At 39.5% G+C, this 22,106-nt stretch overlaps 1 protein-coding gene across 1 annotated transcript in view; it reads left to right on the top strand.

Annotated features, from left to right (window-relative positions):
• The window catches only part of PCDH15 (protocadherin related 15), a 360,972-nt gene that overhangs the window by 318,502 nt on the left and 20,364 nt on the right, over positions 1–22,106 (top strand). The window contains 2 exon segments of the mRNA XM_057415611.1: positions 13,890–14,066; positions 20,803–21,021. Coding sequence (XP_057271594.1) covers positions 13,890–14,066; positions 20,803–21,021 — 396 coding nt within the window.

Below are 22,106 nucleotides of genomic sequence, written 5' to 3'. Positions count from 1 at the left end.
ACTTGAAAATGATCAAGCAGGTGTTTTGATGGGGAGCACAACTGCCTGAGTGGCAGCACTGCTCCCCCTGCCTCCAAATCCGCATTTTGTCTCTCCCCCAGAGACGGCAGATCTACAGCACTCCTTTGCTTGCACATTTGCCCACTTTGCAGACTGAAACTTGGTTTAGAGCTGCACCTAATACAGACCATAGTGGAACCTCCAAACACTGGGCACAGAAACTGCATCTGTCAGAATCCAGGATATAAAACAAAGCACATCTCCAAAAGGTTGAGGCAGCATGTCTCAGTGAGCTGCATTGCTTCACTATGATTTTATTTGGGTGATGTAGCTGTAAGGGAAAGCAGAATTTAGAAACATTGTAGTGGTACAGTTAATACCACTAGCTTCTTTAAGATGCTTTCCAGCCCAAACCATTCTATGTTATTATGATAAAATTTTAATTGTAAAACAATGGTTACAGGGTGTCAATATAAGAGCCTAGCAGGCATAAAATGTTGTGATGGGGGGATGGGTAATTAGAAACCCTAATACCTTGCAACAAAAAGGGTATATTGTATCATATTGGAAACCAGCTAAAATCCTTTTAGTAAGATATGTTTTAATAGCATTCATACACCACAGCATCATCAGCTGCCAGGAGTCAGGTTTTCAATTCCAACGTCTTTTTGTAAGACAAGGACAATTTCCTATACTTTGTGTCATTAGGCATATGATTGTGATTTAGACAATATGAGGAAGAAAATACTATAGCAAATAGTTTAGAAACATTTCTTTGTATTCTTCTGTCACTTTATTACACACTGATAAATGGCATTTCTCAGATTTCAACAGGTCTGTTCCATCCTACCTGTTATCATACCTTTAGCTCTCCACGTAATTTGAAATACCTTGGGGATGGTAGTATAATCAGTCACTGAAAAAGAATGTGTTGTCTGTAAATGGCTCATGTCTTCGCTGGGCTAGGAAAAAATATCAGTGGATTTGCTTCTGAAGATTTAGAATGTTTCCCTTCTCCTCCTCTATTTTTAGCCAGGTGTAAGTTAGCTCTGATAGATTCTAACGTCAGAAACACTAATTAAGTTGTTCAGACAATAGTCTGTATTCACAGGGACTCCATTTCATGGAGCTAAGAATAATAAAGGAGTTTACTTGCTTAACACCTAAGATCTAGCTTTCCAAAAGTGTCAGGTGTTTGTGTTGGCTGGGGAGACAAAAGAACAATATATCTTTAGGGACAGTAATAGGAAATGTTTGTTTCTGCTTTACTAAGCCTCCAAGTTCACCCTAGTGTGCTGCGTTGTGCAATTTTTTCTTCACAGAGTAGTTTATAGCCTTTCTGGGCTTCTGCTTTCTTGAGTGGTGAAGATGAACACTTGTTAAGTGCCATTTGTTTCTAAGTGACACAGGACAATCTCAGGCTAAATTGGACTTAACGCTGTCTTTGAGATCCTCCCAGTTTTGGTCTGTCCTGGTACCAAGGAACCACCAGCAAAATACTGATGTCCCTTATAGAAGGTGGTTTAAAAGCAGAATGAAACAAGCCTGGCTTCAATGGAGAGTGTCAACCACATGACATTATTCATGGGACTGAGAGCATGAATGCTGCAACAGGTGATATGGCAAGAACAGGAAGCGTAGATAGCATATTGCCCTTTCACAATCCCTGTGAAGAGCTGCTTTTACAAACACTGGAGCATCTTGTTTCCAGCTCCTAGCAGGTCTCAGCAGTGTTCAGTGCCTCAACAATGAATTGTGCCCTAACCATACCCTCATTCCTCTCCTTTGGGGCCAAGAGGAGTAGCAGGCACATCCTGCCACAGTCTTGGAAAATGGCCCAGAGCCACATTCATCAATCTTCATGCTCAAAAAAAAAACTCTTCTGCCAGGCTGGAGTCTTGTAAAACTTGTTTCATGCTGTTCTGGCCCTTGTGCATGGAAGTCTCTGACAGATGTGTAAATACAATGGTTGGATTTGACGAACTTAAAGTGTGAGGCCAGCAAAGGTGTGTAGCATAAGAATTTCACTTATAAGGGTAAGCTCTTAAAGACAGCCTTTGCTGGAAGAGATTGCATTAGTTTGTTTTAAAAGTGTTGAAAAATGGCAAATTTTTCTGAAAATATTTGAAGAGAGCAAAAGTTTCAGAAATATGTTTGCATCTTTGTACTTGTCTGTTTCAAATAGAAATACATTTATTTCATTTTTATCTTCAAATTTTTTGTTTTTTTTTTCCCTAAAGTTTAAAAGATTGCTCTTTCCCTGTTTTTATAAAGGCTTTAATAATTCATGTAGGACATAAAAACAAATCAATAGGAATTTGTTTCTTTTCATGTCTATACAGAAGATACAGCCACAGGCAAAGGAAAATCAAATAATTTGGACACCTTTTCAGGCTGAAGTACTTTTGTCCAAAGAGGTTTCTGAGCCATTTCAAATAACTCATTAATTTATAAAATTAGAAGACTTTGTGTAATTCATTAACATATAAAAAGACTACATCATTAACTGAATTGGTCACTACAGAGGTTATTCAGCTCTTTCTCCTCTCATTTTGGCACTTGAATCATAGTAAGTATTCCCTGAAAATACAACATTTAACCACTAATTGCAATACTTGGTGATGGGGAATAATAGGAAAGTGGGTAGCTGGGTCATTTTTGAAATTATAATGATTTTTCACAATAAAATAAATAGTGATTTAAACAACTTTGGAGGACCAGTTATAATAGATTCTCCCTACCTGTCATTTTCACTACAGGGTGGATACAAGGTATTGAGAAATATATAATTCTGTTCTGCCACCCTGGAAAGGCTTACTCAGCATAGCCCTGAGACTTGTGTTGGTTAATGGTCCAAATAAAGGAAGCGTACCATAGAAGAAAAGATTTAAAGCATCACTACCTATTTGGCTTAGGAATTTGGCTTTTTGAGGGTTACAATGTCTATGTCTTTAGCTATGTCTTTAGCTAATGTTTCTAATAGTGTTGCGATCCTTTGCAGTCATTCACTAGGGATCTTGGTTTTCCTCCAACTGCTTTAATTTCATCAAGTTTTTCATATCCTCCAGACTGTACATCAATGTCAGATTTGCCATTTTTCTCACCCACTATAGTTATGTCTGTTCAGACAGATCCATTTATGTCTGCTGCAGAAGATGACAGAGAAAATGGAGTGAGGCTTAGTGGAAATTTCAGTGTGAGTTCCTCAGAAAATCTGGTGAAGGCAGACAACACAGTGTTTTTTCAATATGGCAATGTTTGTGATTGCTTACTTGTTGGGCAAGGAACAGCATTTCAACTGGAGTAAAATAGCTAACCTCATACTCGGAGTGTTTAGTTCTTTGGGTTTCATGCGATTGCAACTTAAGCTTCTAGCTAAAATTGGTATGCCACATTAGCGGAGAGACCTCTGTTTCTTTCATCCTGTGAGTAATGGAAATGTCTTGTGAACAAAATTCCTCTGTACGCGCTTCTATAGATGGAAAATAATTTCCTCTGAAATGGAATAATGGAGTGGCTCAAAATGAGTGCTTTGATGAAATACTCCATAGACATTCCTCTTGAAAAGGCTGGGTTTGCCCTACAGCCTACAAACCCTACAAAATGAGATAATACTGCTTGGGGAATTCTTTCTACTTGAACTACAGCTAGCCAAAACCATTTGGGCATCATTTTCAATGTTGATGCTTTTCACATTGTGTGTGCTTTCTAAGCTAATCAAGAGAAAGCACATTTAGCTGCACTTGGACTCCTCTGGAGCTGTTAAAGAAGAGGAGCGTGAAGATTGTCTCCTCACTTTCAAAAAACTGAGGTTTACCATATTATTCTTTCCTCCCTGTAGTGAAAAGTGAGCCTGGAAAGAACACAGTTTCTTTTCCATCCACATGAAGAAAATCTCCCAGTGGTAGTGTAGGAGTATTTCATTGGAAATTAGGGTCTGATGGAATGACCTCATACGGCTAATAAACATGCAAGGATAAAACAATAGAGAATTGGTTTATTATTTAATGAGAAATTATGTAATAAGTATAAATATTTAAACACTGAAATCTAAACCTCCCACATCAAGAAGTTTCTGTAGTCTCCTGTATTTTCAGTGGGGTCTTGGTGGTGATTGTTGTATCTTGACTGAAAAACAGACAAGTCATGGTGCCTGTTATAGTACAAAGGCAGAGATCCCAAAATGCTTGTACTAGTTGCATACTGTGGGCTTTGAAGCTTGCCTTCTCTCTGTGTTGCTCAAGCATTTTGTGCTCTCCTGGGCTGAGGATTTTAGGTGCATGCAGCTTCCTGGCCAGACCTGCCTCTGGGAGTGGAATCCAAGTGAAGATGCTTCTGTGTAGCAATTTTATCTGTCTTCTGGGTGTTCATGTGTATCATGTGCATCTTAATAGAGGTTAGTCCCTACTCTTCAAGACAAAACTACTGGAAATAGTACATGTGATAATTCCGGGGAACTTTTCTCCATGTGTACTTTAGCCTGTTATAGACTGCCATCCTTTATACCTTAATGCTTACAAAAGAAAGCGGCAGTTCCATACTTCAAGAAAATCCACACTCAAAACCTCTAATGCAATGTAGAAGTGACCAGGAAGTTCATTAGTGGAAAATCCAAAGTGCTGATCCTTGGAGATATATAGAGTGAGTGTTTTGGAATACAGAAGTTCAGCTTGCTAACTTAATAGTTTGCATAGATAAAGTTGACTGCCATCATTTCTCAAAGGAGTGTCTGCTCTGCTGCATAGAAATTGTAGTCCACTTAAAAGGAATGTCCTAATATATACTGTAGCAATATATATTGCTATAAATTATATATCATAATATACATCACAAGAACATTGTACATCATATATAATTTTATGTATAATCATAGCATATGAGAAAATATATTTTATGTATAGGAGCTGGATTGCACAGTCCTCTCTTTAGGGAATTGTTTCAAAACATGGATCATTTCCCTTCAGTAGCATTTTGCTGTTGACAGTATAGCAAATGGTGTTTTCCAATCTCAGTTGCAGAAGCCAGCCGGTGGCATTTAAAAAGGACAGCTGATGTGAGTGCTTTACATGGCACTTGTGTGTATCATTGTATTTTATATCTCTGTTCTTGCTTTCTTTTTTGGAAGAATGTTGGTATGTTCAGTAATCGGGAGCATGAGTGAATGCCTGTGAAATGTCACATACTTATCAAGATGTTGCTGTGTATAATGAAATCAAATGTTATGAGTCATCACTGGGATTCCAGCATTCTTGGTGCCTTTAGTAAAGCCAGATACAGCTATCTCTTGGGTGGGACACCTTAGAGAAGCTTGTTTGGAAGCACAGTACCTCTGAAAGCACTGAGTGTATTAAAATATTCAACCTTACCTAGTTTTGCCATAGAAGTACCATTCGGTTGCTTGCTTTATGATTTTTGCCATGTGATTACTGAATTAAACTTAATTACAGGTGACTGTTGCATACTGGGGTGGTGGCATTGAACTTGCCATTAAGCACTCTTCATAGCTAGCACTTACTTTCTTCAACATTATTAAATGTTCTTTAGTTTCGCGTATTGCTGTAGCTGCCTTGTTCCTTGTCTCAGCACTCTCTGATGCTGTTTTATGGGCTCATTTTATTCCTGGCCCTTCGGACCTCTGCCTTTTTCCCTTCCACTTCATTGCACTGTATTGTTTCATTCTAAATTAAATTGCAAAGTTAGCAAATAAATAAATTAGATTATATTTAATTAGATAAAATAAGTAGATTAGAGGGACATTTGCCACCAACTGGCTGCACTATATTTCATATCCACCCTACATTCGGCTTTGCTTGGAGAATGCAATGCAATGCAAAGTTCTCACTTTGCACAGTGTTTAACAGAGCCCATTCTGTTTCTTAGCTGATCTTAGCCTCCCTCTGCTATAATCAGGATGATTAATAACAGTAGGCCACCTTTATTAAGTTAGGTGATAGAGACCAAAACTTATTCAACTCCAGCTTTTCCATTTGCTACTTCCACTGCCAGCTAGGAAGCACTGGTTCAGCAGTCTTCTAGTCATTCCTCTCAATAATACCCAGCCCTGTTCTGTTAATGTATTTTCTCTAAAGCGCTATAATGCAGTGCATGGCTTCTCAGATAAAGCTGTAAACTTCTGCTTTATTCTGAAATTGCTTGATCTTGCAGTAAAAACCCTCTTGTGCTAAGATCCAAAGAAACGTCTTCTGGGTCAAAGTCAAGATGTCTCTGTATTACTCTTCAGGTGAGTGTAGAGTAATGTTCCTTCTGTGACTGGGAAAAATGATACTTAAATAAAAAGTTGGAGTGCATGTAGGATTTTTGGAGGACAGGATTATACACGATGAGCACAAAAAGAAGAAAAACCTTAGCAACATGTAAGAAACAAAATTTTCTTTATGGTGTACAGTCAAATATACTTTTATAGGATTAAGATAAGTAGGTATAAAGACATTGTCTCTGGCTTGTTTTCTAAATAATTTAGATGTTATATCCAGAGTAAATTGGCTTGTTAGTGCTCCTTCCTGCTAGACACATGCCTTTTGTGTGATGTAAACGTAGAGATAATCTTTGTCAAAAGACTATTTTATAAAGAAGGAATAGTCTTAGGCTAGAAATAAACCCCCATTCTGGCTTTTTTATTCTACACTGCAGCACAGAGCAGGCTGACTTAGATGACTAATAAGGGTTTCTTGACTTGTGTCGGCAGCTCCAAAGCAGCTCAGTACTTCTCCAGAGGCCACAGAAGTACTATAACCTACCTGTGCTGTATGAATGTTGTAATAAGGCATCTGTGATCTGGGGCCAAGTGTATCACTCACCCCTTCCCCCCAAATCTATTGCTATCTGTGTGGGATGGGCTGAAATTGTTACTTATCTGCTACTGAAATTACAGTAGAAAATCCAACATTTTGTCAATTATTAACCTTGCAAAAACTCAACACAGCCAGAATTTAAGCAAAATTGAGCGTCCTTGGATTAAATGAAACACTTGAAAAGTCTGTATTGATGTGTACTGGCAGAACTGAATGCTCTTGTCTGTGCGTTTTTGCCAAATTTGCTTGCATTTTCAAATATCAAGAATATGAATTTATCATTTTTTACTAAGCTGTCTTGTGGACTTAGAATTTTCATTGAAGGAGCCAAAATTTATGCAGGATGTGTACTCTTCAACACTTGTAGGTCCAAGTCTATGGTACCGGTTATTTTAGAGTCCTGAAAGAAAAAAATGGATCTTTTAAAGATATTTTTTTTTTTATTTATTATTTCTTAAAATATTTTTATGTGCTTCAGGAACATAGCAGACAATTGAATTGCTGGATAATTTAAATAATTTTTCTCCATAGACTTTTCTGCTAAGTAATTGTTCAGTAATTAAATTCAGGTACTAGTGAGGATCTAAAATGTTCTACAGATTGAATTGTTTCTTTTGTTTGTGCTTATTCAAAGGATATGCATACAACTTGACAATTCAGCTCAAGGGTATAAAACTACTGGAACACTGCGGTGCTCTTTCAGGCCGTGTCATGCATCTTCTCTGCCAGGGACAGTGGAGGGTCATTAAACCTTACTGCTGACTTACCAAGTCTTACACGATGACTATTAGTCTAGTTGAATTGTCATTGCTGAATTCTCCCAGTGTGGCTGATTCAATATTTAATATTTTGAGATGAATTAACTGATTTGTATGGACCTTTCACATTAGTTTCCAAAGGGCCTTCTAAGTAGTTTTTTACATTTTTCCTTGTAGCAGGATCTCTCCTATGCTGAGGCATACACCTGGCATGCTGGATTTGTGCAGCAGTGGGGAAAAAGCAGCATGATGCTATGATGCCAGGGTGTGGCCCTTAGTTCAGTCCTGTGCACAGCAGGGTCTCCTTTACCCATAATGGGGTGTAGCAACCTCAGCCATGCCATGTGGCATGATGTCTCAGGTGTGCCTAGCAGCTCATAGACATAGTGCTAAGTGTGGCACAGGAATGTCGTGCCTTATCCCAGATTTTGGTCTGCTGTTTGCAGAAATGTCTTGGAACCAGAATGCCACAAGGCAAGGGACAGCTCAACAAACCAACATATCTGCATCAAAAGGAGCATGACCAACAGATTGAAGGAGGTGATCCTGCCCCTCTCCTCTGCTCTTGTGATAACTCACCTGGAGTATTGTGTACAGTTCTGGTGTCCCCAACATAAAAAGGACATGAAACTGTTGGAACAAGTCCAGAGGAGGGCCACAGGGATGATCAGGGGACTGGAGCACCTCCTGTATGAAGACAGGCTGAGAAAGTTGGGGCTGTTCAGCCTGGGGAAGAGAAGGCTGCGTGGAGACCTCATAGCAGCCTTCCAGTATCTGAAGGGGGCCTATAGGGATGCTGGGGAGGGACTCTTCATTAGGGACTGTAGTGATAGGACAAGTGGTAACGGGTTAAAACTTAAACAGGGGAAGTTTAAGTTAGATCTAAAGAAGTTCTTTACTTTGAAGGTGGTGAAGCACTGGAAGGAGTTGCCCAGGGAAGTTGTGAATGCTCCATCCCTGGCACTGTTCAAGGCCATATTGAATGGAGTCCTGGGTGACATAGTTTAGTGCGAGGTGTCCCTACCCATGGCAGGGGGGCTGGAACTAGGTGACCTTAAGGTCCTTTCCAAATGTAACTATTCTATCCTATAATTCTGTGATTCTGTCTGTATGGTTTTGGCTTTGCATTTCTTTTGCATTTAATGATGAAAAAAAATCTCAGAGTCTTCAAGATATTTACGGCCACATGTCCACAATGACAGTGAAAATCCTCTTGGTCTTAATTTGCTTTTACTGGTGTCACTCATGGGAATTCAGAACATGATGGTAATGTACCTGGAGGCATTTCTGTTCATTACGTTATGTCTGGAGAGCTAAAATTGAGTTAGAGCAGGAGGAAAGTCTTGTCACCTGTTAAGTTGCTGGTTCTACCTCTCACTGTATCACTACTGGGAGGACAGTAATTACCCTCATTGCATTAACAAGTGACAGACAAATTAAGCTAACTGTTGCTCATAAATCATAGAATCATAGCATTGTTTGGGTTGAAAAGGACCTTAAAGATCATCTAGTTCAAATGCCCTGACATGGGGAGGGACACCTTACCATGTTGCTCAAGGACCATCCAACCTGGCCCTAAACACTTCCAGGGATGGGGCAGCCACAGCTTCTCTGGACAACCTGTTCCAGTGCCTCACACCCTTACAGTAAAGAATTTCTTCCCACTATCTAATCTAACTCCACCCTCTTTCTGTTTAAAACCATTCTCGCTTGTCTTATCACTACATGCCTTTGTAAAAACTCCCTCTTCAGGTTTCTTATAGGACCCCTTTAGGTATTAGAAGGCTGCTTTGAGGTCTTCTCTAAGCCTTCCCTTCTCCAGGCTGAACAAGCCCAGCTCTCTCAGCCTGGCTTCATAGGAGAGGTGCCCCAGCCCTCTGATCATCTTTTTGACCCCCCTCTGACCTTGCTCAAGCAGGTCCATGTCCTTCTTGTGTTGGGGGCCCCAGAGCTGAACACAGTACTCCAGGTTGGGTCTCACAAAAGCAGAGTGGAGGGGGAGAATCATCTCCCTCAACCTGCTGGCCATGCTGCTGGTGATGCAGCCCAGGATACGGTTGGCTTTCTGGGAGGCAGGTGCATGCTGCTGGCTCATTTTGAGCTTCTTATCAATCAGAACCTCCAAGTCTTCCTCCTCCTCAGGGCTGCTTTCAATCCAGTCTCTGCTCAGCCTGTGTTTGTGCTTGGGATTGCCCTGACTCTGCACTTGACCTTGTTGAACTTCATTCGGTTTGCATGAGCCCCCCTCTCAAACCTGTCAAGGTTCCTCTGGATGGCATCCTTTCCCTGCTGTGTGTTGACCACACCACACAACTTGGTGTCGTCAGAAAACTGGCTGAGGGTGTGCTCAATCCCACTGTCCATGTCGCCAACAAAGATGTTAAGTAAAACTGCAGATTCTGTTGTTACTTAAAGTATGTATTTTAAAAATTAGTTCTTGTGTGTAGTGCTACAAGCAGGTGGCCACTTTCAGTAAGTTTTAAAATACTAGTTTTCAGCATCACAAGTTCAGCTGAATGACTTTTACAGTAACTATGTGGAACTGCCCTATTTTTAAGTGCATCCTTTAATTGCTACTTTTCAGTCTTCAGTACATTTTTATTACGTATTTCAACCTAAGCATATAATTTGTGTGTTTCAGATGAAATATTACTGTCATTTCACTATACTTGTGGTGTTTCTTGCAATGTCAGTTAAAGCTAGTGACTGTGACATACCTATTTCTCATAATCAGAAAGCAGTATGCTATTTGTTCTTCAATTTTAATCATGTTTTAGACAAAGATGCTTTCTGTCCTGGGTTCAGCTGTAGTAGTCATTTTTCTTCTTCTTAGTAGAGACACTTTCAAAGGCAATGAATTGTAGCAGAAGCCATGACAGGAATTTCTGAGAAAAGGGAATGTTGTTATAAATTCTGCTAAAAGTGACTCTTCATTGTAACCTTCCAACCTCACAGGGTGTTTCTGGCTCCGGTGAAATTATAGTTCTATGCAAGCAAACCCCTGCAGCAACAGAGGATGATTGTATACTAATAGGGAAGTAAATCTGGTAAAACGTATTTGTTCTATCTGAATCATTGTGCAAAACACAATTCTAAAGGTCATTATGGTTTCTTTTAGTCACTTACATTCACATAATGTTTGGAGATATCTTTATAGTAATCTGCATTTCCCAGATTTGTTCTATCAACTTTTAGCTGGGAGAATTATTGTTACTGAGCTGTCTGTGAAAGGTTATCAATCACCTTAGCTGGAGTTAAGTGCGTGCCAGATGTAGAGGTGAGTAGAGTTTACCATACCTGCAAACAACACAAGTGCTTGTTTAGAGGACACCAGTTAAATAGCAATGTGTCAGAAAAATATGTATTTTTATTTTCCCCACAAAAATGGTACTGCATTAAAAGTATTATTCACTGGTAGGGTAAGAACTGGATCTGACAGACTTGGATTTTTCAAAATCTAATAGAAAAGCTTCTATTTTAAGGGCACACTAAACTTTCACACAAAGAATAGGGAAACTGGATGAATAAATGTGAATCAGTGGTCTTGAAAAATTATGAGATGGTAATACTGCTTTGACATCATTACTGTACTTTGGAAATCTTGTGTCAGGGAATAAAACAACAGCAAAATGTAACCTCAGCAACTGCAAAAGATTTTAAGACACGTGAGTTCTTAAAGTCATTGATGCCCTTTTTTATGAGATTTGTCTTCCTCTGCATGCTAGTGCATCCTTGGTAGAACATAGTGCATTAGGCAGCATGCTTCCTCTCACTCCCTTGCTTTTGCCTCCTAACTCAACTATTTCTTTTTTATTTGATCTTCTGATCACATAAATTAGCACAGAGAATCTTACATAGTTCCATAACTCATTGCTGTGATGGAATGTTTAGACTACCAGCTTCTCTTGTTTATTTCTCTGTACTTCTTTGCCCTTGTGTCCAGTATTAATGATATTTGCTTTTATGCCTTTGTTTCTAAAACTTTCTGTTGTTTTTAACAGAACTCTTCTCAGTCCCAGTTTGGAAACCTCATCACATCATTAGCTGTGTGTAAAGACCTGTGTTCTCTGAGATGTATTCTGTCCTTTCCTAGCAGCCATGGTTAAAGATCTTCTGTTACAGTGTCTGAACAGCTTTCCATTTTTCTTCTGGCTTCATCTATTCTTGTGAGAACTGGGGTCCCCACCATCTTGGCTGCCAGCCTCAGCTTCAGCCTTAATGGTGGTAGCAGTTGTCCCTGTTGCATACAGAATTTGAAGGTCATCCGGCTGAGTTGTTGTCATGGTTTAAGCTCAGCCGTAGATCAGCCATGCAGTCTCTCTCTCACTCCCCCCTTCTTCCCTCCCCCCTGCTCCCAGAGGGATGGGAAGGAGAACTGAAAGAATGTAACTCCCACGGGTTAAGAGTAGTCCAGTAACTAAGGTATAACACAAATCACTACTGCTACCACCAATAATAATAATGAGAAGGAAAATAACAAGGGAAGAGAATACAGCCTCTCACCACCCGCCAACTGATACCTAGCCCAACCCAGCAGTGAACTAGCCTTTCTGAGTAACTCTCAGTTTACATCCCGGGCATGATGTGCTGTGGTATGGAATACCTCTTTGGTCAGTTTGGGTCAGATGCCCTGTCTCTGCTTCCTCCTGGCTTCCCCTCCTCCCTGGCAGAGCATGAGATTCAGAAAGCCCTTGGTCAGACTAAACATTTGAACAGTAACTAAAAACATCGGTGTTATCAGGGCTGTTCCCAGGCCAAAAGTCAAAAACACAGCACTGCACCAGCTCCTAAGAAGGAGAAAAAATGACTGCTACTGCTGAACCCAGGACAGCTGTGTTACTTCTAAACCTCCTTTTTTCATTGGACGCACAGTGCAGAAGATAATAGAGGAACAGTCTGCTACAAGAACTCAGCAAATTTTATGGGCCCCACTAGAGAAGCGAACCAGACAAGGAGGAAGGGAGTATTTTTTTAAAAAAACTTTATTAAGGTCCTGTCCTTTCTAAAGCAGCTTGTTAGAGCACTAGTGAGTTATGCTTATGCTTTTCCATAAACCCTCCGTATCTGAGGTACAGGTGTGCTTGCTGTCAATGCAGAAACTTCTCAGGTGCTCAGTGAAGTCCTTTCCCCATCAGTCTAGCACATCTGCAGGCATGCTACACTGAAGACATTTCAAACTTATATAGGCATGAGTATTTTTTGTTTGTTTGGAGGAACATTCTGCAAACAGTCATTCTGCTTTTGCCTTTTTTAATATTTTAGGAATGGCATCACATTTTAAGACTTTTCCCATAAACAGCTCTGCATGGAGAACTGTAGAAAAATAAAAGATTTTGAATTAAAACACAGGCTTCCCAAAGCACAAACTAAGATGTCTGCAGGCATTCAGTTGTCAAAAAAAAAAAAAAACCCAAAAAAAAAAACAAAAAAGCAACCAACTAACCAAGAAAAACTAAAAATTCAGTAATAAAGCATATTGGAAATTGATCATATGACAAGAATTAATAAAATGACCAGTATATGTCATCTTGTCTAATACATTTTAATCCCCTGGAATTGCATTTACCTTGTGTATTGACACATTGTGATTCATACACATATCTGCAGAGCATGCCATTCTGTGCAAAATGCTATGGCATTTTGTAATGATTCCTTCTCTTCAGAAAAAGAATTTTTTTTTTGGTGTATTGTTGTTATGCCCTTGTTATCTCAGGCATAGCTGTCTTTCTGCTGCTTGCAGAACATCTGCAGTTTATTTTTTTCCTGTGGTAAACATGTCAGCTTGATATTCCAACTTTCTTATGGCTGTAAAACTTGTTCATGTCTTTTGGAGTAGCAGGTATGCTGGCATCTGATATGCTGTGCTGTATTGGAGGGCCAGTGAAATAGCCCACCAAAACCATGGTTGTAGTAGTTGTTTCTGTGGGCAAAATGTATTGTATGCACCCAGTGTAAGGCTGGAATTGAGGAGCTCTGAAATCATATAGCTTAATAAAAGGATTACAGGTGTTTTTTTTTTTTTGTGAAATATAAATGGTGTTTCCCATGAGCCATTTAAAACTCAACTGATGTCATAAATACAAAAAGCAAGACTTAAGAACACTATTTCTGATGGTCTCTCCTAACACTGCTAAGCTTTTCCCAAGAGTTCAGCATTTAAGAGGTTATATTGAAGCAGAGATTTTTTTTTAAGTGCTTTGAAGGTTGCCATCCTTCAAAGCCTGTGGATTTTATTTGTTAGTATCTTGTTTTAGGCTACTGTCAGTCTTAATTAGTGCAAATAAATCACTGCAGCTTTCTGGCTCTATCTCATCTTTAGGATTTTGGAACGCTATGTCCAAGATCAGATTCCTGGTGCAACAGTCGTGGTGGAATCCATTGGTGCACGGAGGTTTGGGGATGGATACTCTGAAGAGGATTATACCAAGTCTGACCTCATGGTCTATGCAATTGACCCTCAAACAAATAGAGCTATAATGAGGAACGAACTTTTTAAGTAAGTGTATTATTTGTTGCTCTTCCTGTGTTTCTATGGACTATTCCAAAGCCTGTTCGTCTATCTCAGCAAGTGGTTCAACACAACAGGAATGGAAAAATCTATTGATGCAGCTGGTGCATGCTCCTACATCTGCCTTATGTGGAGCTTGGGAGTTTGCAATTTTGCTAGGTTCAGTCCATTCCCTTGAGCTGAATGGCCCCAGCATGTGTGATTTAGATGTTGTCACCATAAGAGCTTGCAGTATATTTGGTCCACCATGTGGAAGAGGTTCCAGTTTGAATTCCTCTGAAGGAATTTACTTTCTAAGTACTAAAATGTTTCTGTGATCTGCAAACAAGAGCTTGGTGCTCCAGCCATTGACCTTCACGCTTTCTGCAGTTTCCTTTCGGAACATGTCTCTTTCTCTTTTCTTTTTTTGAGGAAACTGAATAAGGGAGGGAAGGGAAAGGAAGAGAGGTGGTGGGTCCTTGGCTGAAGTATAGATATCAGGGCATGGCCCAGGTTTACATCTACATGCAAGAAATCAGTAGGGCTCACAGGTGCCCAGTGAGCTGAACAGACAGATCTGGATGGGCCTCTCCCCCCCAGCTGCTAGAGGAAATGGTAAACAGCAGTAGACAGGCCACTTATATACATAATTTGATATTGTTTTGCCTTTTCAATTGACTTCCAAATTAGCAGTTAAATTCCAGTGTCACGTAAAACACGAGATGGCTTTTTATTGACTGATTGTAATTAGAGCACGCTGTCAGTAAGGGGGCCAGCCCTGTTCACTTCAATAGAGCAGTTTGGTAGGGTGCCACTCTGCCTGGACTTTTGTACCTTAGTACAGCTCTGGTGGGATATCATTCTGGCATGGTCTGCCTACCTAAGAGGAGAAACCAGACATTACGTGGGTAAGGAAATTAAATTAAGGTAATCTCTTTACATTTTTTTCTGAGTCTTCACTAGTGGCAAGTAGGTTCTAAGACAAAATTGGTATCTCAACCCATTCAGCTGCCAATGTACAAACATGGCTGTAGAATCATTTTGTAAGAAACTGTGGTTTTTTGTGTTTCAGCATTCTGCATATGCTTTTTAAGACTGAAAATGCAAATGAGGCTTTTCTTCTAAAGCACAACCTATCTTTTGGAATTCTGCATGTGTTTCACCTTTGTGTTTGCTTTTTATCTTGGTGAAAACTAGACCAGACTGTTCCATGATGCTATAAAGCAGCATGTCAGTCAGCAGCCTAAAAAGCAAATGGCTATGAGCCATCTCAGTGAACTGTGATTGAAAAAGGGCTTGTTCTGCCGAGCTCTTAATTTAGAACAGATGAATTACGGCATACTAAATCTCTACATATATTCAGAGTTTATAGGTTGGAAAGGATCACAGTGATCAGTCTGACCTAGTATAATAACACCATGGGCACTCCCAAATTTAATTCTGCTTTGAGCATATCTTTCAGCAAAGCAACTGCTTAAGACAATCTGGTCTATTACAAGCTTTGTGTTGTTATTGCAGGGTAATTATTTTTATTGAAAAAAATCAGGCTTTTTTTTTTTATTTAGTCAGTTACAGTTTTCTCTGAACCCTCTCCAGTCTTCCAGCATCACTTTCTGAAGTAGGAATGTAAAAGTCATGACAGTAACCTAGTATCCATGCATAGAAGCAGTTTTTGCTCTTTCAAATACATAAAACGAATCTTTTCCTGATGCAGACTGTCTTCATCATCATAAAATGTGTCTCTCTTCATTTTGGTGCTCTTTGAAAATATAGGAATGTCTTTTTAGGGGTGTTTGTGTGTCTAGCGAAATACACAGAATAGAGTTAAGTTAAAAAACTATTTATCAGATGTGAAGGGTGGGTTATTAATTTGCCTGGTCTGCAAATGTATGGGGTACCAGCTTAGAAATAAAGAGAAAAATGAAGTGAGAGTTTTGTAGCTTAATATCTGAAGTTAACAAGTTTTCACTAGCAAGTGGGTGAACCTTGAGATTTGGCTCAGCTGAAGTGCTTACCCAAATATAAAAAGAAATTTATTCTGTGGCCGTCTTCCCTGCAGTTTTGATTTTTAGCGGGATAGCTCAATGTTCTTCCTGTTACAGCCACAAGACACAGTTGCAATTGTTGTCCCCTCACTGTGAAGAGATTACTAAGGGTCACAACCATCCTTCTACTTGACAGGAATCTGATTCAGATCCTAGCAGAAAAGATAGGAGAAAGGATTATTTAATAAACTTGATATGATAGGAGAAAGGTAGGGAAGTCAGAAAGTATGTAAACCTCTGTTTTAAAAGTTTAATTAGCAATAAGGAAGATAAATTTAGCCAAAGTATTTTCTAAGTGTTGAAAAATTTCATTATGGATACAGAGGCATGAACTGTACCAATGGCACAGATTTAGCATGTGAATTCTGCCACTTGTTATTTTAACACAACTTATTAAATGATCATGTATTGAAGATACGTGTGGCTTTTCTTAAATGGGCTTTTTTGGGAACACTGTCTTGTGTTTCTACTTATGTAACAGAGTGGAGGCCCTGATTTCAACTGAGTTAAACCTGTCACTGTTTGGAAACAATTGTCTGCAAAAGTCTTAATGAATGTGGAGGTGAGTTGAAGACAGAGCGAGCAGAACAACCTGTTCCCCTTTGCAGGGGGAGTGCTGCTGGGATATAGACCCATATCACTATCACTGCTGACTCATCCTGGTTGATGCTGGCAGCCAGGCACAAGTCAGAGTACTGCTGGGGTCCCAAAGGTGTTTGGATTTACACTGCAGTTGGGAGGAAGGGACAGTCAAGAGTGCTAATGCCCATCAGCAAAGTCACACTTGTGACCAGCTACAGAGCTGCTTTTCTACGAGTGGTAAATTGTTAAACCAAAGCTCATGTTTGAGGTTGTATAATCACTTTGGGAAGTGTTGTTCCAGTATGTCAGCTCACGTCCAACAGTCCTTTATGAAATTAAGACATCTAAAGAGATGCAGTGTGCTCTGGATGTGCTGTATTAATACTGCTATGCACAACAGTTCGTGTGTAGACCATACCATACTCACTACTAATATTTTGAATGGGCTGCCTCACGTCCAGAAGTCCCAGATGACTCACCCAATCCCACATATTTGGATTCAAGCAAAATATTTGGCTAGAAAACAGAGACAATTTAGAAGTCATGGACACAATGGCTATACTGTGCTCATCACTGCCAGCTGGGGAAAGCCTATGTGTCTCTCAAGACATGCTGATTTTTCCCTAGCCTGTAATTTGTAAGACTGATACACAAGGAGAGATTCATACTTTTCCTTAAGGCTTTTATGACTGATTACCTGACGTTTTTATTAATCAGGAATCTGTCTGGTTACACCAGAAGAAGAATCTGAACAGTAACTGTGTTTTATTTCCTCCTCAACCTTAAACTCCTGAAAGACTTTGAGGCCACTTAGATAATTTTACAGAGCCGAAATGAACAGCCTCCTTTTTTATCTTTTATATGAGAGAGGGTTTGATGTATTGGAGCATAAAAAACAGTTGAATCCAGAAAATTTCTCCTGCATATATATTAAGTGGAAAATGTCCACCATTAAAAAGAAAATGCTTACCATGTCTTTGTCTTTTGCACAGTTTCATCAGAGAGTAAATGCGCATGGTTGAGTTATGAACCTGTTAGAATAGGGTTTGTCAAGAAAATGCTAACAGAATGTTAACTGAGAGATTGTTAAAATCATCCAGAGATTTAACGCTATCCTACTTGAATACTATTCTTTTGCCAGCTGAAAGGACGTGAAACATGCATGCACCAGTGACATCTAGTGTACAACAAAAGAATTAGAGCTCCTTTTGTATTCGATTTATGTACTGCGAACCATCATTGCAGATCTTTAAGCTGTGAAAAAGGATTTTTGCTCAAATGTTTTGCAGAAGAAATCAGGGAATGAGTTGTGAATAACAGCAGAGAATACTAATACAAGGGAAATTATTCTTCATATCGTCTTGGGTTGCTTTTTGTGAGAGTGTGGGTCCATGAGTGAGCAGCCACTGGTCTTTGAAGTTAGTATCATGATACCAGCACTATTTCATCATTGGGGATGAATTGTTCTGCATGTTATGAAATTCAGCTGATACTTTACACAGAGTGCATTCTCCCCAGAGAGGGAAAAAAAAAAAAAAAAGGAAAAAAAAATCCCCCAAACAATGGGGGACAAACAGTGCAATGAGGGCTTATCAGTAAATTGAAAGGAAATGAATTTTAAGAAATTAACACCCTTTAAGAAATGGTCTTTTAGGAGTGCAATTTCTGCTGTGGGATCAGACTAAGGAAATGGAAGCTATTTCAGACTTTCTTTAAACATTCAGAGTTTGTATGCAGAAATGCTTCCAGAACATTTTTCAGCTTTTTCTTTTGTGTGTGTGTTGTGAGTTTTTGGTTTTCTTTATCTCAGTGTTTTTCACTTGACTTTTTCCGGGAGAACCATCGTACATGTAAGGGTGTGGGGTGCTGCTATATTTAAGAGCCAGCAGGATACTCCACCATCCCAATGGATGCATCCTACTTTGATCTTTATAGCTGAAGCCTACTACTTGGCAGCTTGTGATCCTCACTTCAAAGTGATCCAAGAATTTTGATTTTCCTTTGGAAGTTGAACCATTGCCCAATTTTTTTTTATTTCTTTTTTTTTTAAATAAAGCCTTTGCCAAAATGTTGTTTCAAACTCCTAAAGTAAATTTCTTAAACAATCTGTGCTGGTTTTGACTAGGATAGAGTTAATTTTCTTCATGGTAGCTAGTTGGGACTATGTGCTGACAGCAGTGTTGATAACGCAGGGATGTTTTAGTTACTGCTGAGTAGTGCTTACCCAAATCAAGGCCTTTTCTGCCTCCCACCCCACCCCACCAGGGCATAGGCTGGGGGTGCACAAGAAGGTGGGAGGGGACACAGCCAGGACAGCTGACCCTAACTGACCAAAGGGATATTCCATGCATTATGGCATCATGCTGAGCATATAAAGCTGGGGGAAGAAGAAGGAAGGAGGAAAGTTCAGAGTGATGGCATGTGTCTTCCCAAGTAACCATTAAGTGTGATAGAGCTCTGCTTTCCTGGAGATGGCTGAACATCTGCCTGCTGATGGGAAGGAGTGAACAAAGTTCTTAATTTGCTTTCCTTATTAAACAGTGTTTATCTCAGCCCACAACTTTGCCCACTTTCACTTTTCCAATGCTTTCCCTCATCCCACTGTGGAGGGGGGAGTGAGTGAGTAGCTGTGTGATGCTCAGTTGCTGGCAGGGGCTAAACCACAATACAAACGTGTTGTTTACTGTTAAAAAGTCATCCAATAGGAAATTTTCTATTGTATGAGAAATTAGGTCATTTGATTCGGATTTATGTTTGGCTACCCATCTTTAAAATGCCAATTAGCAGATCAGATACTAAACTTCTTCCACTGCGTTTGTTTTTTCAGAGACTGTTCTAGTCCTTTGCTTGGTAACTGTGTTGTTCCAAATTCCTCTCATAGGTGATGTGCAGACAGAAGACAGACATAATTGCAGGTTGTAAGCAGTGACAGCAGCCACGTGTTTCTGTTAGCTAGTATCCTACTTTTGCCTAGGACCTAACTTGTCTTAACAGTGTCTTGTAGGACAAATTGAAGACAACATTTTTCTTTATAGCTGTATAGATAGCCTATTGCTCCTGTAATTAGTAATGTTAGTCAAGATTGCTCTAGTATCTAGCAGTGTTTGGAGAGTCCATAGAGTTTAATTACAGTTTATTAGAAACATTTAGTGGTTTTTCTTTTAGAAGATGTGTGAAACTCCGGAAGAAATGGCCTGCATCTTCTCCAAAAAAAAATGGGAGGCAAGTTTACTGTAATCTCCGTTTGTCATCTTTTGTGATCTCCAATTTGAAAGTCACAAAAGAAACATTTAAGGAAAGGAAGCCAGTAAATAAATTCCCTCAGCAGTATGCCAAACACTGAGAGAGCACATCCTTCAGCTACTGTAATGTTCACTCCCACTAGACATGAGTTCATCTGATCATTGTCCCTCTTTGTTTTCCTCTTGCTGTCAAACATTCATGCTATAAGTGAAAGTCTTACTCAAATAATTCAATACTTAATACCAGCACTACAATCTAAGAAAATAGCAGAGACCTGGAGACTAACAAGACAGAGCAGATGCAAGAATGAGGCTCAGAATTGATACAACTGGGGGAAGGGGGTGGGGATTGATAAAAGCATAGTTTTTTGAAATCCCTTTTCTTCTTAATATTGAAGAGGAAGTCAAAAGGGAACTGTAGGCTATCCTTCCAGCTAAAGACTTTCTCTCAGAGGCTAAGGAAAGTCCTCTAAAAATTACCCACTTTTAGAGTAGCATCCAGTTGCTCTTTAGGCCAGAGTAGTCTTTTGTAATGTGTGCAGGAGGATTAGTTAATTGTCTGTGATAGAACCCTGAAGGAAAAAACAGTTAGCAAGCCATTTGCCATGCTTCTGTCAACTGCATGAAGAGCATTTTGCCCCTAGAAATTAGGATAAACTTCAGCTGACTTCTCCTTTTCAGTGATTGAACTGTGATCTGGTATTAAGTACATTGGAGTTATCACTGACATAGGGATTACAGGAAATTACTAATATTCTTCAACACATAAAGAAGAGGTATGTGCTTTATCAGACCACAGCTATTAACCCAAATATGCAGTAATTCAAACACAGTTAATGAACTTGGGCGTAATAGTTTTCTTTTGTGACATTGAAGGTTCCTGGATGGCAAACTGCTGGATATCAATAAAGAGTTTCAGCCATACCTGGGGCAGGGGGGACGCATCCTGGAGATCCGTACCCCGGATGTAGTAGCGAATGTCAAGAAGCAGGCACAAGCTGTAGGCTTCACGGAAGGCGCGTTACTTGCTCTGGCCGTCATAATCATCCTTTGCTGTATGCCAGCAATTTTAATAGTTATGGTCAGCTACAGACAGTAAGTATTCCTCCTCCTTTTTTGTGGTAGCAATGTTGTAGTAGGCATGCTGTTTCTTAACAGAATTGGTTTGAATATTATCCTTCATTGCAAAGAAATTATTCTACAAAGATGAAATTTTTATTTTCCTTCTTATCACAAGAGTTGGGCACTGCTTGGTGTGGGGTGTGCATGAAAAGAGAAAATGCACAGGAAGTACGTCTCGCTATCCTTTTTATAGTTGCAGTGCAGTAACTGTTTTAGAATATGTGCCAAACACAAGATCAAAATCCAGGTGTTTGTAACGCGAGTGTTGATTCAGAGCTGACTTCCATGCCAAAAAGAAAAAAAAAAAGGAAAAAAGGAGGAAAAAGGTGCTGTTTCAATAAGTGTATCAAAAACCGAAATGTACAATAGCTTGGGCAAAATAAGAGCCCTCAACTTTTTTGTTTCTATCCTAAAATACAGTTATATTTTTTCTCTAGCTGTCTGATTCTTAATTGCCGATGTTTCATGAAAAAATGACTTTGTGTGATTTTAGCACTGTCTAAAGCAGCCTACCTCAGGGAGAACCTTTTTGATGTTTCCACTCGCTCACCTCCTATAGACTCAGGAGGTTTAAGTAATTGGGCCAATAGACTAATTAAAGGATCAACATCACTAACAAGTTCCTCTCAACTGTATAATTATTTTTTAATTTCTTCTCATGAAAGATTTCTAATTCCATGTGTGTGCTCTGAGCACTCAAAGAATTGTCAATGATTGCAAAATCAAAACATCAATAATTCCGTGCATTTTCCCCATTAACTGGCTTTATTTAACATCTGTATATATTGCTCTGTACCTTCATAGCTTCCTATCTTGATTTGAAAACTTTTGAACTAGCTGGAATGTAAGAACCCCATAATGGAAAACCTCTGCTCCACAGGACCATTTAAGAAGGAGTTTCCAGAGCCATGATGGATTTTTTTGTTTGTTTGCATTTCTTTTTTATTTGTTTTGTTTCTGCAAAAACTGCTTTGGTACCTGCTCCCTTCATTGTGTTGAGGCCAATGAAGTGTCACCGCTTCTACAGACTCCTGCTGCAGTGTTGCATCAGAGAGGGA

The sequence above is a fragment of the Pezoporus wallicus genome, unplaced genomic scaffold, assembly GCF_028554395.1.
Source record: "Pezoporus wallicus isolate ANWC-B61680 ecotype Strahan unplaced genomic scaffold, APGP_CSIRO_Pwel_v1 contig_736, whole genome shotgun sequence".
NCBI lineage: Eukaryota > Metazoa > Chordata > Aves > Psittaciformes > Psittacidae > Pezoporus > Pezoporus wallicus.
The sequence above is the reverse complement of the archived record's forward strand: the minus strand, read 5'-3'. Positions and strand labels throughout refer to the sequence as shown.